General features: G+C 56.5%; 1 protein-coding gene across 7 annotated transcripts in view; it reads left to right on the forward strand.

The window, feature by feature from the left end:
* The first annotated feature begins 1,666 nt into the window (after positions 1-1,666).
* ATP13A3 (ATPase 13A3) overlaps positions 1,667-14,220 on the forward strand; it is a 44,032-nt gene continuing 31,478 nt past the window's right edge. Inside the window, exons 1-7 of one of the 7 annotated variants that reach the window (XM_077347954.1) lie at positions 1,825-1,872; positions 1,913-1,978; positions 11,218-11,309; positions 12,848-13,021; positions 13,275-13,454; positions 13,736-13,806; positions 13,910-13,990. In XM_077347954.1, coding sequence (XP_077204069.1) covers positions 11,262-11,309; positions 12,848-13,021; positions 13,275-13,454; positions 13,736-13,806; positions 13,910-13,990 — 554 coding nt within the window. In that variant the 5' untranslated portion in view covers positions 1,825-1,872; positions 1,913-1,978; positions 11,218-11,261. Of the gene's footprint in view, positions 1,979-2,152; positions 2,483-3,041; positions 3,212-11,217; positions 11,310-12,847; positions 13,022-13,274; positions 13,455-13,735; positions 13,807-13,909; positions 13,991-14,220 lie in introns of those variants that run through there. The other 6 variants (XM_077347956.1, XR_013233354.1, XM_077347953.1 and 3 more) reach the window with 6 other exon arrangements.

A 14,220-nucleotide genomic window follows, 5' to 3' on the forward strand; every position in this document is an offset into this window, starting at 1 on the left:
ATGATCATCTGAATTAAATTCACCCATTCCTGTCCATTTTAGTTCACTGATTCCTAAAATGTCGATGTTCAGGCTTGTCATCTCTTGTTTAACCACGTCCAGCTTGCCTTGATTCATGGATCTGACGTTCCAGGTTCCTATGGAATAAAAATCTTTACAGCATTGGACTGTCTTTTCTCCACCAGTTACTTCCACAACTGAGCGTCCTTTCGGCTTTGGCCCAGTCACTTCGTTCATTCTGGCGCTACTTGTACTAGCCGTCTGCTCATCCCCAGTAGCATATTGGTCACCTTCCGACCTGAGGGGCTCATCTTCTGGCATCATGTTGTTTTGCCTTTTGAACTTGTCCATTGGGTTTTCATGGCAAAGGTACTGGAGTGGTTTGCCATTTCCTTCTCAGGTGGATCACCTTTTGTCAGAGCTCTCTGCTATGATCTGTCCGTCTTGCCATGGCAAGGCAGCGATCCTTGAAGGGGGAACTCACAACTACCTGTCCACTAATGGTGACCCAAATTTCGTGCCCAAGTGATGCCTCTACTAAAAAAAAGAAATCTCCAGAATGCAGCCTGGCCTGGAGGAGATTCACCTTCCATCCCACAACAATCAGTGATCCCCTGGGTCTGCAAGGAAGGGCCACAAGAGACAAACCCGGGCACATCCCTTCCTGCCCACCCAACTCACCATCTGCCTAAGTTCACGAAATCAGCATTCTGCCAGATGACTCTGTAGCCTTTGCTTAAAAACTTCCATAGAATGAGAAGCCACCACCTCCCGAGGAAGCCTGTTCCACCGAGGCACCACTCTAACTGTAAGGGACTTTCCCCAGAGGTTTAGCTGAAAATTCTTTTGAATTCATTTCAACCCACTGGTTCTGGTCCAACCCTCTGGGTCAACAGAAACAACTGCTGTATGGCAACCCCTCAAGTATTTGAAGGTCATCTCACCGCTTGGCCGTCTTCTTTCTGACCAAGCTCCCTCAATCTTTCTTCATATGCCCCCCTTGTAGCCTCCTCTGGTCATGCTCCAGGTTACATCTCTTCAGTTGTGGTGGCCAAAACGGAGCTCCGAGTGAGGTCTTGCCAGAGCGGAGTAAAGTGGTAACATCGCCTTGCTTGCTCTGGACACGATAAGCCGTTTGAGAGACAAGGAGGCTGATTCTGGGAGGATTCACGGGGGGGGGGGGGTGGCAGGGGCCAGGGGATGAGCGCGAGGCTTGCACAGGGCAGGGGGCTGGACTAGATGACCCTGGCCACTCCGTGAACCGGCCCCAAACCCCACTCGCCTTTCCAGCCCCCGAGTCAGGGCCTGGCCTACTAAGCCCCCCCTCCCCTCCCGCCCAGGCGCGTCTCCCATCCTGTCGTGATGCGCAGGGGCCTCCCCACCCGGGGACGGGGCAAGACGCGCGTCACTTTGCGGATCCACTTTGTTCCCCTGCGGCCAGTGCCCCTCCCGCCTGCCCAAGCGCCCTCCTGGGGGGGGTCGGCTCTCTCCCTGCCCATGCCATAGCCCCCCCCTCCCTTCCTTCCTTGGGGGGCCAGGCCGCTCCTCTCCAGAGGGAGGGTCATGTTGCGTGTCCGGCTTCCGCCGGATCAGGGCCCCCGGGGGGTGGGGGGGTCCGGCATGGCCCCTCCCCCTCCGTCGCGCGGCCTCGACGTCACTTCCTGTGGGGCGCGGGCGGGGCGGCGCGGAGCGTGCGGGGACCCCAGGGCAGGGGCCCGCCTCCGCCGCCGCCGCAGGACCCGCAGGGCGGAGGGAGGGAGGGAGGGAGAGGCGAGGAGGGGAGGGCCGCCCCCCCCCCGACCCCGCCCCGCCTTCCCCCTCCCCCCCTCGCGGGGGCCACGTGCGCCCAGAGCGCCGGAGCCGGACTGCCTCGCCCTGCCCTGCCCTGCCCTGCCCTGCCCTGCCCTGCCCTGCCCTGCCCTGCCCTGCCCTGCCCTGCCCTGCCCTGCCCTGCGGGGGCGTCGTTGCCGGCGGACAGGTAGGCTCCTAACAACCTTCTACCTGGGGCCCCCTTGGCGGCCCCTGCCCTGCTGCTGAGCGCCCGGCCTCGCCCCGTCCCGGCCCGCTTCGGGGTCGCCGCTGCCGCCCGCCCTCCCGCCCGCCTGGTCCTCGGGCGAGCCAGAAGCCTCGTGGGCGCGGGGAAAACCCACTTCCTCCCTTACAGGCATCGCAGCAGCAGCAGCAGCGGGGCCCCCAAAGCGCCCCTGGGCCCGTGGCGCTGGATGCTCAGGCCCGCGGATGGGAGGCAGGCAAGCCTGGGCCCGGGGCCGGGAGGAAAGCAGGCCTCGCCCCTTCGGCTCACTCCGTCGTGGAATTGGCGCCCTGACGCGGAGGAGAGGAGAGCTGGCGAAAAGGGCCAAGGGCTTCCCGGAAGTGCTGCCAGCTGCCCTCCTTTGCAGCGGCACTTCTGAGGGCAGCGGCCTCTGCTCTGCCCCACAGTGGCTCAGCGGGGACTCCAGCAGAGGCCATGCCCCTCACCTGGGTGAGCCAGGGACCCTTCTGCATGCCCAGCAGGTGCCCGGCCCTCAGCTTGAGGAGTGTTTGGGTCCTGGCTCACTCAAAGGCCGCCTTTCCCAGCCGTGTTCTCCTGCCACTGTCCCACGCTGCCTGCGTTGGCACCCCCTTGTTCTCTGGGGCCATGCGCCCGTTAAGTGTGGTGGGCTTGTTAGCAGCACTTCACTGGCTGGGTGTTGCGAGGCCTTGCCCGGCTCCCCTCACAGAAGGCAGCATCAGGAGCAGAGGATCTGCTGTGCCCACGGCATGCAGCAAGGGGCCCTCCCAGTCTGGGCTGTGGGCCTGGGGGCAGGCAACGCTGACCAGAGCTACCGGGAATTCTGGGACTGGTGGGCAGGACAAGTGCCGCTGGACTGTGAGACTTCTGGGAGTTGCCCAGTGCCGGCTCGAAGGAAAGAGCACACACTGGGGGGGGGGGGGGTTCACGCAGCCAGAGCTCAATTCAGTGGGACACCAGTCCCTGCCCCCTCCCCCAATATGTGCCAGGCACTGGGGGTTTGTGGAGGCACTTCAGACGGTGGCTGCTCGGCTGCTGTTGGGTGGGCCATGTGCTGTGAATCATGTCCAGACAGGGGCAGGGTGGGGTGGCCTCACTCTTCCTTTGTCATCTAGTTGGGCTGAGTGGTCGGTCCCTCCATAAAGGCAGCACCAGTTTTCTGGGACAGAATGTCGTTCTGCACGGAGGCCAGTGCATGAGGTGCGACCCACTTGCTGGGATCAGGCCAGTCTGGCGGGTGGGTCAGAGTGCCCGGCTTCCACGTCTGTCCTGCTGAGCAGAATGCAGCCTCATGCCTTGAAGTCTGTGAAAACATTACACTCTATCAGGAATGCCCTTTTTCCAAATGTAAATACATTTTGGTAAGATACAATGGTCTTCCTGAAGCTGAAATTCTGGAACAAAAGCCTACATTCTACCAGAAAGCCCAAGATGGGAAGCGATAAGAGGGGCATTGAGCAGAGAGCTTTGTTAGACACTAGCAGGGAGACGTGTAAAATTTCCAGGTATTCATGAAGCCATATGATGTCACGCTTCTTGGAAGGGGGCAGTTAGTGGGGTAAAGCGTCGAGTTTGTCAGCCATTCTGCAACTTGCCGCTTGTCCCCAGAGAAATGCTTAAAAGGGGCTTGTCTGGACTGAGGGCAGCAGGATGCGCTAACGGGGGAGGTGCTGCAGGATGCGCTGCAGTGAGGCTTTGCAGGGAGGTCTCTGCAGCTGAATCGTTGCAACTCGTGCCTTCTTCATGGACTCGCTCATTCCCACTGCTTGGTGTAGTGGTTGGTGCAGTGGTTAGGGGCGCAGCCTTCTAGTCTGGCAAGCTGGGTTTGATTCTGCGTTCCCCCACATGCAGCCAGCTGAGTGATCTTGGGTCAGTCGCAGCACTGATAAAGCTGTTCTGACCGAGCAGGAATGTCAGGGCTCTCTCACAGGGTGTCTGTTGTGGGGAGAGGAAAGGGAAGCAATTGGAAGCCGCTTGGAGACTCCTTCGGGTAGAGAAAAGCAGCAGATAAGAACCACTCCTGCGCTGCTGCTGCATGCGGGAACAGTAGCATGTACACAGGACTTACATGAACTTCATGCACCTGTCTGCTGAGGCTTGCTGAGAGACATGGCAGTAAAATCCTGGATTGGCACCACGAGGCCAATGTCTCGGTCTCATGGCAGCCTGGCACCTGGGATTTGTGGCACCCTGGAATGCATGCCACCCTCCTGGGGTCGCTGAGCATGTTGGAAGAAGGATGCACAAACCGCCTGAGGTAGCTGTCCTCCGGTGGGGGGTGGGGGCCATCGTATTGTCATCCATTGTGAGTGCAGCAGAGTTGGAGCCCGTCTCTGTTCTCCTGAGCTCCATCAGGCTGCAAAGGCTCCTTCCACTCTCCTGGGCTGGGCATAAGCATCTCTGGACAACTGGCGGGGAGTGGGGAGGGGGTGTGCTCCACGTGGCTTGCCATCAACCAGAGTGACTGCCCGTGTCCTGGACAGCCAAAGCGCCATTGCATCCCCTGGATGCAGAACGTGTCTGAGACACCTCCACTGGCCCTTGGCTTCCTCTGGCGCGTAGACTGGCCCCTTTTCGCTCCCACGGACCCGGCTGGCGACGGAGCTCTGCGGATGCACCTTCGCTGTGAGGGTCTGGAGGATGGCTATGTGGAGAGTTTGCAGAGGTCCTTGCGGTCATCAGGGTGGTGACCTGGCCAGGCGTCATGTGTGAACCGTGTGTCATCTCGCATCTGTGTGTGAGGATGGTTTTTGTGTGTGTGTGTGTGTTGGGGGTTGTAGCAGAGGGTTCTGTGAGCATGTTAAATGCGGTGCCAGGTATTATAAGGAAAGGGATCGGGAAGAGTATACGTCTCTCGCACAGCTTCTGTTTGGAAATACAGTTCTGTTCACCCTCTCTCAAAGGGGATGTGGTGGAGCTAGACAAAGTACAGGAGAGAGCAGCCAAAATAATTAAGAGGCCGAGGCACATTTAAAGTCTGAGACTTTGCTCTAGAAAGAGATGACTGGGAGGGGGGGGCACACACCATAGAGGCTTATAGAATTCTACGAGTTGACAGAGAGAACTTTCCTCTTAAGATGCCAGAACTGGAGGACTCCAGGGAAGTTGGTGGGCAGTAGACTGAAGATGGACAAAAGGAAATACTTCTGCACACACACTAATTAAACTCTGGAGGTTGCTGCCACAGGAGACAGTGATGGCCACAGGTGCCTGGAAGGCTTTAAAATGGGACTGGAAAGATGCCCAGAGGAGAGGTCTTTTGGGGGCTCCCAAAGGCAGGCAGGCAGGCAGGAGTGCCCGTGGAGGGCCGTGGCCAGAGGGACCAGCCGGCCCCTGTGTGAGATGGGATGCTGGACCAAGATTCTTGTACAAAGAGAAGAACCCGAGACATTTGGCGGCATTTTAATGGAGTGTGTTTTCAAGAGTGTCACCTTCGGGCTGTGTCCCAAAGGGATATGTGAAATTATTAGGAAGCTGCCATGGAAGGTAGGTGCTCTCGGGTTATGAGATGGCCCTGGGAACGCAGGAGCCTTTTTCTCCCTGGGAGGGGTTTGGAGGGTCCCCTGGGGGGAATCTTTTTGGTAGAGTCATAGCAGTGGGGAGGGAGAGTGTTTGCATTTCTGCTCACACTGGTGGTCCTTTGGGAGGCTAAAGAGTTTTGATGCATCAGATCAATTGGGGATAGAAAGAGGCTGCTGAGAAGTTCCTGTTTCTTTCAAGGCATCCCATCAGGAGGGGGAGATAATATTACAAGGGGGGAGTTAAGTCAACCTGCTGCTCCACAAAGGGAGGAATTGCAAAGCCCCCCCTCCCCTGGACTGTGACACAGGCAATGCGCAGTAACTCTGTGCAGCACATTTCTGCCCTTCTGATGGCACGACAATGCATTTTGTGACTTGAGCTGTAGTCCCTGGCATGGCTCACTCCCTAGAGTGATCTCTTTATTGCCTTTGGGACTATGGATGTCTAGTCTATCTGACACATTTATTTTCTAGCCAGTCTTTTAGCTGCTGAAATTCTTGGGAATGTTGTGTGTCTGTAATTCGACATGAGATCAAGGAACGGGTGGCTCTGCGTAGGGCCCGGTTGCAACTAGGCTGTGTCGCCTGCCGTGCCTTTGGCCTGCTGTCCGGACCAGAGAGACCTGTGCGGGTGTCAGAGCTGGGGTGAATGGGGCAGAACCTGACACTTTGACAGGCGGCTAGGAAAACGGCGCCTGGCGCATGTCTTGTGGGATGGGGTGGGGGTGTCTGCTGTGTATGTGGGGTTGTTTGAAACCGAAACAAAGATCAGGACTGTCCCCAACCCATTGCAACTGGGTCTGGTTGAGAGGAGAAACCATCAAGGGGGGAGAACGAAGGGCAAGACACCATGCCCCCCCCCCCACCCACAGGGCCTGGAATCTCCTGGGAGGCCCAGAAGCTTAGGCCAGTGCTGGCTGGCTTGCCACTGGCCCCCCTCCCCCCCTCCACTGATCTTGCTTGGGGTCAGGAGTCTCCCCCCATGTTTGTGTGTTGCTGCCATTGTTGTTGCCGTTGTCGGCTTCGGAGCACCAAGCCGCCTATTGTGCCAGTGAGGAAGGGTTGGGTCGTCTATGTAGATAACATCGGGGCTTCTGCAGGGGTGTGTGTTGGGGGGCCATTTGTCCACCCTGAATGGAGGGAGCTGCAGCCACATCCCCCCTCCCACCCCCACCCCCTTCAAGCTGGCAATTGTGTGTCTCTGTGTTTAAATGTGCTACACAAGCTGTGCCGAATGCTCTTTTGATTAGGCAGTTTCCTTCTGAGTCTCCTTTTCGCCAAAGGGCTTAGACCAGATCATTCCTTAGCCGGGTTTCCCTGGCAGAGAGGAGGCTGGCCAAGGCTTCCTGGGCACTGCAAGTCCCGGAGATGAAAGCCTCATCTGAGGATGGCTGTAGGGAGCCTGCGGCGGGTAAGATGCTCTCTTGGGGCTAGCCAGAGCCCTTCTCAGAACAGGTGATGTTTACGTGGGGAGCCAGCTAGGTGCACTGGTTAGGAGTGTGGACTAATCCCATGAGCTGGGCATGATTCTGCGCTCCTGGGTGACCTTGGGCTCACCAAAGCACTGATAAAGCTGTTCTGACTGAGCAGGAATATCGGGGCTCTCTCAGCCTCACCCACCTCAAAGAGTGTCTGTTGTGGGGAGAGGAAAGGGGAGGAGATTGGGAGTTATTTTGAGACTCCTTTGGTTAGAGAAAAGCGCCATGTAAGAACCAACTCTTCTTCAGTAATCTCAGGGCTCTCTCAGCCTCTCCTCCCTCACGGGGTGCCTGTTGTGGGGAGAGGAAAGGGAAGGCAAATGGAAGCCACGTTGAGACTCCTTCAGGGAGAGAAAAGCGGCATCTAATAACCAACTGTTCTTCTTCAGTAATCTCAGGGCTCTCTCAGCCTCTCCTCCCTCATGGAGTGTCTGTTGTGGGGAGAGGAAAGGAAAGGGGACTGTAAATCGCTTTGAGACTCCTTCAGGTAGAAGAGACAAGCGGCATCTAAGAACCAACTCTTCTTCTTCTGTTCTGTAATCTCAGGGCTTTCTCAGCCTTGCTTCCCTCGCAGGGTGTCCATTGTGGGGAGAGGAAAGGGAAGGAGAATGGAAGTCGCTTTGAGACTCCTTCAGGGAGAGAAAAGCGGCATCTAAGAACCAACTCTTCTTCTTCTTCTTCAGTAATCTCAGGGCTCTCTCAGCCTCCCCTCCCTCACAGGGTGTCTGTTGTGGGGAGAGGAAAGGGAAGGCAAATGGAAGCCGCTTTGAGCCTCCTTCGGGTAGAGAAAAGCATCCTATAAGAACCAACTCTTCTTCTTCTTCTTCAGTAATCTCAGGGCTCCCTCAGCCTCCCCTCCCTCACAGGGTGTCTGCTGTGGGGAGAGGAAAGGGAAGGCAAATGGAAGCCGCGTTGAGACTCCTTTGAGTAGAGAAAAGCGACATCTAAAAACCAACTCTTCTTCTTCTCCAGTAATCTCAGGGCTCCCTCAGCCTCCCCTCCCTCACGGGGTATCTGTTGTAGGGAGAGGAAAGGGAAGGCGACTGTAAACCGCTTGGAGACTCCTTCAGGGAGAGAAAAGCGGCATCTAAGAACCAACTCTGTGTGTCACGTGCCTCAGGCATGCAGGGCACAGAGGGGGTTCACAGGGACGTGTCCCTGGGTAGAATCAGTTGGTTTGCTGAGCAGAGCGGGGGTCTGCTGCCCTCCCTTCCTTTCTTTTCCTCCTTGGAGATGCAGAGAAGAGACCTTTATGCTGGCCAGCCGGAATTCAGAAGAGCTGCCAAGAGGGGTTGCTTTTGGGATATATTTTTTTTTAAGCCTGCCTTGTGGTTGGCTTTTGCCATCGTCAAAGTGACAGCAAAGCTATCCTTGTTGTTCTTGCTGTTCTGGCAACTCTGCCTTGCAGTGAGATGATGGGCGAGATGTGTGTGTGTGTGTGTGTGTGTGTGTGTGTGCACTTAAAAGTGGTATGTTCCCCCCCCCCGAGGATGGCAGTCGTTTTAGGGGTGGATTACAGCATTATTTATAGATCTCTCATCTGATTAAAGAAATCTTAGTAGGTTAATCGGGGGATCAATTAAGTCTGTATGATTTTGCATGTGACCCAAGTGGATCTCCCTTCCCCCCCAGAGGATACCAGGATGTTCCACAGAAGTGACTCTTTTGTCTGTGGATTTTCAAATTTATATAAATATGAATGTAATTTATTTTGTGTTGCCTAGCCCATGTAATCAAGGGGGAGGTTGGTACTGGCCCAGCTCAGCAAAACTCATTATTTACTATTATATATGTGAAGAAGGGAGCTGTGGTTCCCGAAAGCTCTTTCCCTGCCACAAATATTGTGAGTTCTCCACATGCAGCCACCTGAGTGACCTCGGGGTCTTCACAGAGTTTTTCTATCAACTTTCTCAGCCCCACCTCCCCCACAGGGTGTCTGTTGTGGGGAGAGGAAAGGGAAGGCGATTGGAAGCCCCTTTGAGACACCTTCAGGTAGAGAAAAGCGGCATCTAATAACCAACTCTTCTTCTTCAGTAATATCCGGGCTCTCTCAGCCTCCCCTCCCTCACAGGGTGTCTGTGGTGGGGAGAGGAAAGGGAAGGCAATTGGAAGCTGCTTTGAGACTCCTTCGGGTAGAGAAAAGAGGCATCTAAGAACCAACTCTTCTTCAGTAGTATCAGAGCTGTCTCAGCCTCACCCACCTCACAGGGTGTCTGTTGTGGGGAGCGGAAGGGAAGGCAATTGTAAGCCGCTTTGAGATTCCTTCAGGTAGAGAAAAGCTGCATCTAAAAACCAACTCCTCTTCTTCAGTCATATCAGGGCTGTCTCAGCCTCACCCACCTCACAGGGTGGGTGTTGTGGGGAAAGTAAAGGGAAGGCAACTGTTAGCTGCTTTCAGACTCCTTCGGGTAGAGAAAAGCAGCATCTAAGAACCAACTCTTCTTCTTCAGTAATCTCAGGGCTCTCTCAGCCTCCCCTCCCTCACAGGGTTTCTGTTGTGAGGAGAGGAAAGGGAAGGTGACTGTAAGCCGCTTTGAGCCTCCTTCAGTTAGAGAAAAGTGGCATATAAGAACCAACTCTTCTTCTTCTTCAGTAATCTCAGGGCTCTCTCAGCCTCCCCTCCCACAGGGTGTCTGTTGTGAGGAGAGGAAAAGGAAGGCGACTGGAAGCCGCTTTAAGACACCTCCAGGGAGATAAAAGCGGCATCTAAGAACCAACTCTTCTTCTTCTTCTTCAGTAATACCAGGGCTCTCTCAGCCTCACCCACCTCACAGGGTCTCTGTTGTGGGGAGAGGAAAGGGAAGGCGACTCTAAGCCGCTTGGAGACCCCTTCTGGCAGTGAAAAGTGGGGTGGAAAAACCTACTCTTCTTCTTCTCATGCTTATGCTCATCAAAGGTGGCAGATTGAGGCCTCCATGTGCAGAGGCTGAAGGCTCATGCCGGCTGCTGTGGTCCTTGGGGCCACTTGGTGGGTTTGGGGAGGCTGTCCAGCAGGTCGCTCGGTGATGCTAGGCTGGATGGCCCTCGGTCTTCCCTTTCCGTTCTTTGTGGGGCGAGGAGCCCGCAGGGAGGGAGAGGGCCATGCCGTGGGCTCTGTGGAATGTGTGGGAGCTGGGTGATTTTCTCTCTGTCCGGCTGGACGTGGGACTTTCTTACAAGGGCACCCAGAGCCTTTGATGTGCTTGGGTAATGGCCTCATTTGGCCTAGAGGGGCACTTCCTGCTGCCGTCCCCCGGAAAGCCTTTCATAAATTGAGGGCAGAATATTTGAGGGAGATGCCCCAGTTCGCCTTGGTGACAGTTGGGTGATCTAATCTTCTGTGCAGTGCCGCGTGAGGCTTTGATCCATGTGTAACGCCTGGCTGGAGATCAGTCCGCTGCTGCCCCACATTTGGAGCCAGGGCGATGGCTGCTCCCCCTCCTAGAAATGCCATTTTGAAGTTTAAAGTTGGCCCCCGGCCTCAGCCAGAGGTTCCAAGGAAGGCATCCCGTGGCAGCAGGGCGTGCGTCTGCATGCTCTTCTCTCTGGAGAGGCCCTTGGGGCGGCTTAAGAGGGCCGGGGTCAGGCCTTTGAGGCAGGACAAGGACGCTCTGGGGAGGCGGGGGGGGGGGCGGGTCCCTCCACTGAGCTTGAAACTCAATTGGGCTTAATCCTCTTGCTTTCCATGCTTCATGCGAAGATTGGACGTGGTCTGGGGCAGAGGCCTGTTTTCCTTATTCCTTGACCTGCATGCTGATGGTGGCTTATCTGAAGGGGGGGTTCCTGCCGCAACCCACCCTCCTGTATTAGCCAGAGGGAGTGCAGAAGCGCCGCCCTGCCTTCTTCCCAGCGGTGTGGGGTCTCTGGTGGCATCGGCAGGTGCTCCCTGTGAAGATTCAAAGCTTAGGAGCCAGGGTCTTGGGGCAGGGGGTCCGAATGATGGGGAAGGAGGTTCCACTTCAGTCCTACGAAGCCTTCTCTGATGGGGAGGGCTGTTCGTAGATGGAAGCTGCTGCCTGGGAGAGGGGTGGGGCCCCCTTCGTTGGAAGTTTTTAGGAGGAGATTGGATGCGCCCCTGTCGGGAGTGGGTGATTTTTAAGTCCCCAAGGGGGGTGGGTTTGGACTGTATGGCCCTTTGGGATCTCTTTCAGCCTGGTGTGATTCCGATTCTGACATCTTGGGCCAGCGTCCCCCTGACTGTCTCCTTCCCCTTCCTTTCCCAATGCAGGTCTCCTTGAGTCCGGAGCTGAGAACTCCTGTGTCTCGAGGAACATGGAGAACGAGGAGAAGCTGATCAACAAAGGCGAGGAAGAGGAGATGGTAATGGGGGCTTCTCTCTGCTGAGCTGATGGGCCTGCCTTCCCAGCAGGGCTTGTGGTCATCCTCAGGGCCGGTCTCTGGGTGGAAACAGCAGGGCAATGTCTGGGCACATGTGGAACTGAAGGGATGTGGCACAGAGTGCTCCTTGCTGTGGAGACAGGAGTGGATCGGGCTCCCTTCTGGCAAGCAAGCCACTGGCCTCTCACGCACCAAACCGTGCTATGTAGACGTAGGATCATAGAGTTGGAAGGGAGCTCCAGGGGAATGCAGGAAATTCACAACGGCCTGCCCACCCTCAGTGACCCCAATTTCATGCCCCAGTGATCCCCCCTCCACCAACCATCTCCAGAATCCAGCCTGGCCTGGAGGGAATTCCCCTTCCATCCCACTGTGGCAATCAGTAATTCCCTGGGTCTGCCAGGAAGGGCCACAAGAGACAAACCCTGGCACCTCCCTTCCTGCCCACCCACTCACCGTCTGCTTAAGTTAACGAAATCAGCATTCTGCCAGATGACTCTCTGCTTAAAAACTCCCAAAGGAGAACCTACCACCTCCCGAGGAAGCCTGTTCCACTCAGGAACCACTAACTGTCAGGGACTTCTTCCGGATTCTTAGCTGAAAATTCTTTGGACATGGCAGCCTTTTAAATACTTGAAGATGGTTATCAGATCCCCTCTCAGTCGTCTCCTCTCTAGGCTAAACAGACCAAGCTCCCCCAACCTTTCCTCCTACGTCTTGGTCTCCATGCCCCTCACCATCTTTGTTGCCCTCCTCTGGACACGCTCCAGTTTCTTTCTTCCAATGGCCGTTGTGCTTCTTGGAGACCAGAAAAAGCAGAGAAGCAACAGAACACACTAATGGCTGGATTAATAAGGTCACCTTATTAAGTTTTGGAGTCAGTTGAGCCTTAGCAGCCATTTGGAGTTCCAGCTTGCTTCATTTCTGAAGGAGGCTATTGCCGAAATACGAAAATTGTGTGCATTTTCCAGCCATTTTGGTTTTGCCAGAAATTTTGTATTCATTAGTAAGGTTTTTTGAGAAAAACTCTAAATTTTTGCTATGACCAGCCGGTGCCTGCTTTCACCGGAGTGGCTGTGCTGTGGTGGCTTTGCGACCCAACCCCCGTGGCTCTGCGTGTGCGTGGTTGTGGCAGCAGGAGCTGTTGGCTGACTGGCAGCTCCTGCTCTCTTCCAGCCTCTTGGCCTTGCTGTTCTAGTCCAGGGCCTTCTTCTGGCCAGCGGTTTTCCGTGGCCATGGCCAGTCACAGGCTGTCTGCAAGAGGGAAACAGACCTTCCCTCGGAGAGGGGCCTGGGGACACCAGCTGTTCCTGCACCAGCGTCTCTCTGGAGGCACCTGCCTGGGAGCCCCCCTGGCCTGCCTGGGGTTTGGGTGTCCGGTTTAAGCAGCCCTAAGTTTCAAGGGAGCCCCTGCTGGTGGGCGGGGCCAGGCTGAAGAAGAGCTGCTGGGGCCGGTGGGTTTTCTCTGCCTCTTGTGGGACGCCAGAGTCCCTGATGGGGCTCCCGGACATTTCCCACAGGAGATCTACGGCTACAACCTTTGTCGCTGGAAGCTGGCCTTAGTGGCTGGCGGGGGGCTCTGCACGGGGGGTCTCCTCCTCCTCCTCCTCTACTGGATGCCCGAGTGGCGGGTGAAGGTGACGTGCACCAGGGCCTCGCTCCGAGGCTGCCAAGTGGTACTGCTGAGGACCACGGTAAGCCCCGGCCCTCCTTGGGACCACCCCTTCTTCCCATGGGTGGGCCTCCAGCTCCTGAAGGCTGTGGGGCTGGAGTGTCCTGCCTGGCTCTGGTTGGAGAAAGGCTACCTTGGCCAGTAGCAATTTGGGCTGCTTTTCCTTTCGACCGGGCTCTGGAAGAGGGCAGGGTGGAAAGATAGGGATTGGTTCCTTGTGGCCATCATGCAGCTGTCAACTTGGAAAGCCCTTTTCCTCCCTTTTGTTTGCCCAGGACGAATTCCACAGCTGGTTTTGTGCAAAGGTTCGCGTTGTGCTTTCTGTGGGGTGCAGCCCACTGCAGATGCCGGCATTTGTGGCTGAGAAGCTGACCAACGGTGCCAGTGACCATTTGTGTCTGGAGGCCTCTGCAGAGAGGAAGCGGAAGAGTCTCTCCCAAGGCCACCTGCAGGAGGTACCCCCTGCTTGGCAGAACGGCTCTCTTGGCCTCCACCACGGAGTTGCAGCCGTGTGAACCGTGCAGGGCCGTTAGCGGGGGCTGGCTGCTTTCCACTCGGGGGGGCGGGCAGGCAGGGGGGTCCCTTGGGGAAAGGCAGTGGGGATTCTGCTCTGTAAGGAGTGGGATCCCGGGCAGAGTTGCGCTGGCAGAACGCTGCTGGGACCCGCTGCCGCAGGGCATCTCTTGAGAGCAGCAAGGGCCACCTGGAAAACAAGCGGCCCTTCTCTGCCTTCCAGGTCCGGCATTTCACCCACCACAGCGTGAAATACTTCTGGGACGAGGGGCTGCAGAACTTCAGCCGCATAAAGTAAGGTGCTGCGAGGCTCCCTCGAGGTGCGGGGTTTCATGGAAGCAGTCTCTTCCATGTCTCGGGGCCCCTCTTCTCACCTGGCCGTCTCCTTTTGCTTCAGGGGCCTGGACGAGTCCGTACCCTCGGCCTCCATTCACACCGAGCACAGCGCAGGGCTGACCAAGGGGATACGCGAGTACAGGTACCCCCGCGGGCCATGGTGTGTGTGTCTGTGGGGTGGAGTGGTACACACCCAAGGCAGTGTGTGTGTGTGTGTGTGTGTGTGTGTGTGTGTGTGTGTGTGTGTGTGGAGACCCCCCACCCCCCGGGTGGGCGTGGCTGGGGGAGGTAGAGGCTCTGCTCTGACAAGGAACTTTCCTCATCTGAGTCTGGGTGCCAAAACCCACATCTGAGCGGGGACTCCTCCTGAGA

Source organism: Paroedura picta, chromosome 8 (genome assembly GCF_049243985.1).
Source record: "Paroedura picta isolate Pp20150507F chromosome 8, Ppicta_v3.0, whole genome shotgun sequence".
Lineage (NCBI taxonomy): Eukaryota > Metazoa > Chordata > Lepidosauria > Squamata > Gekkonidae > Paroedura > Paroedura picta.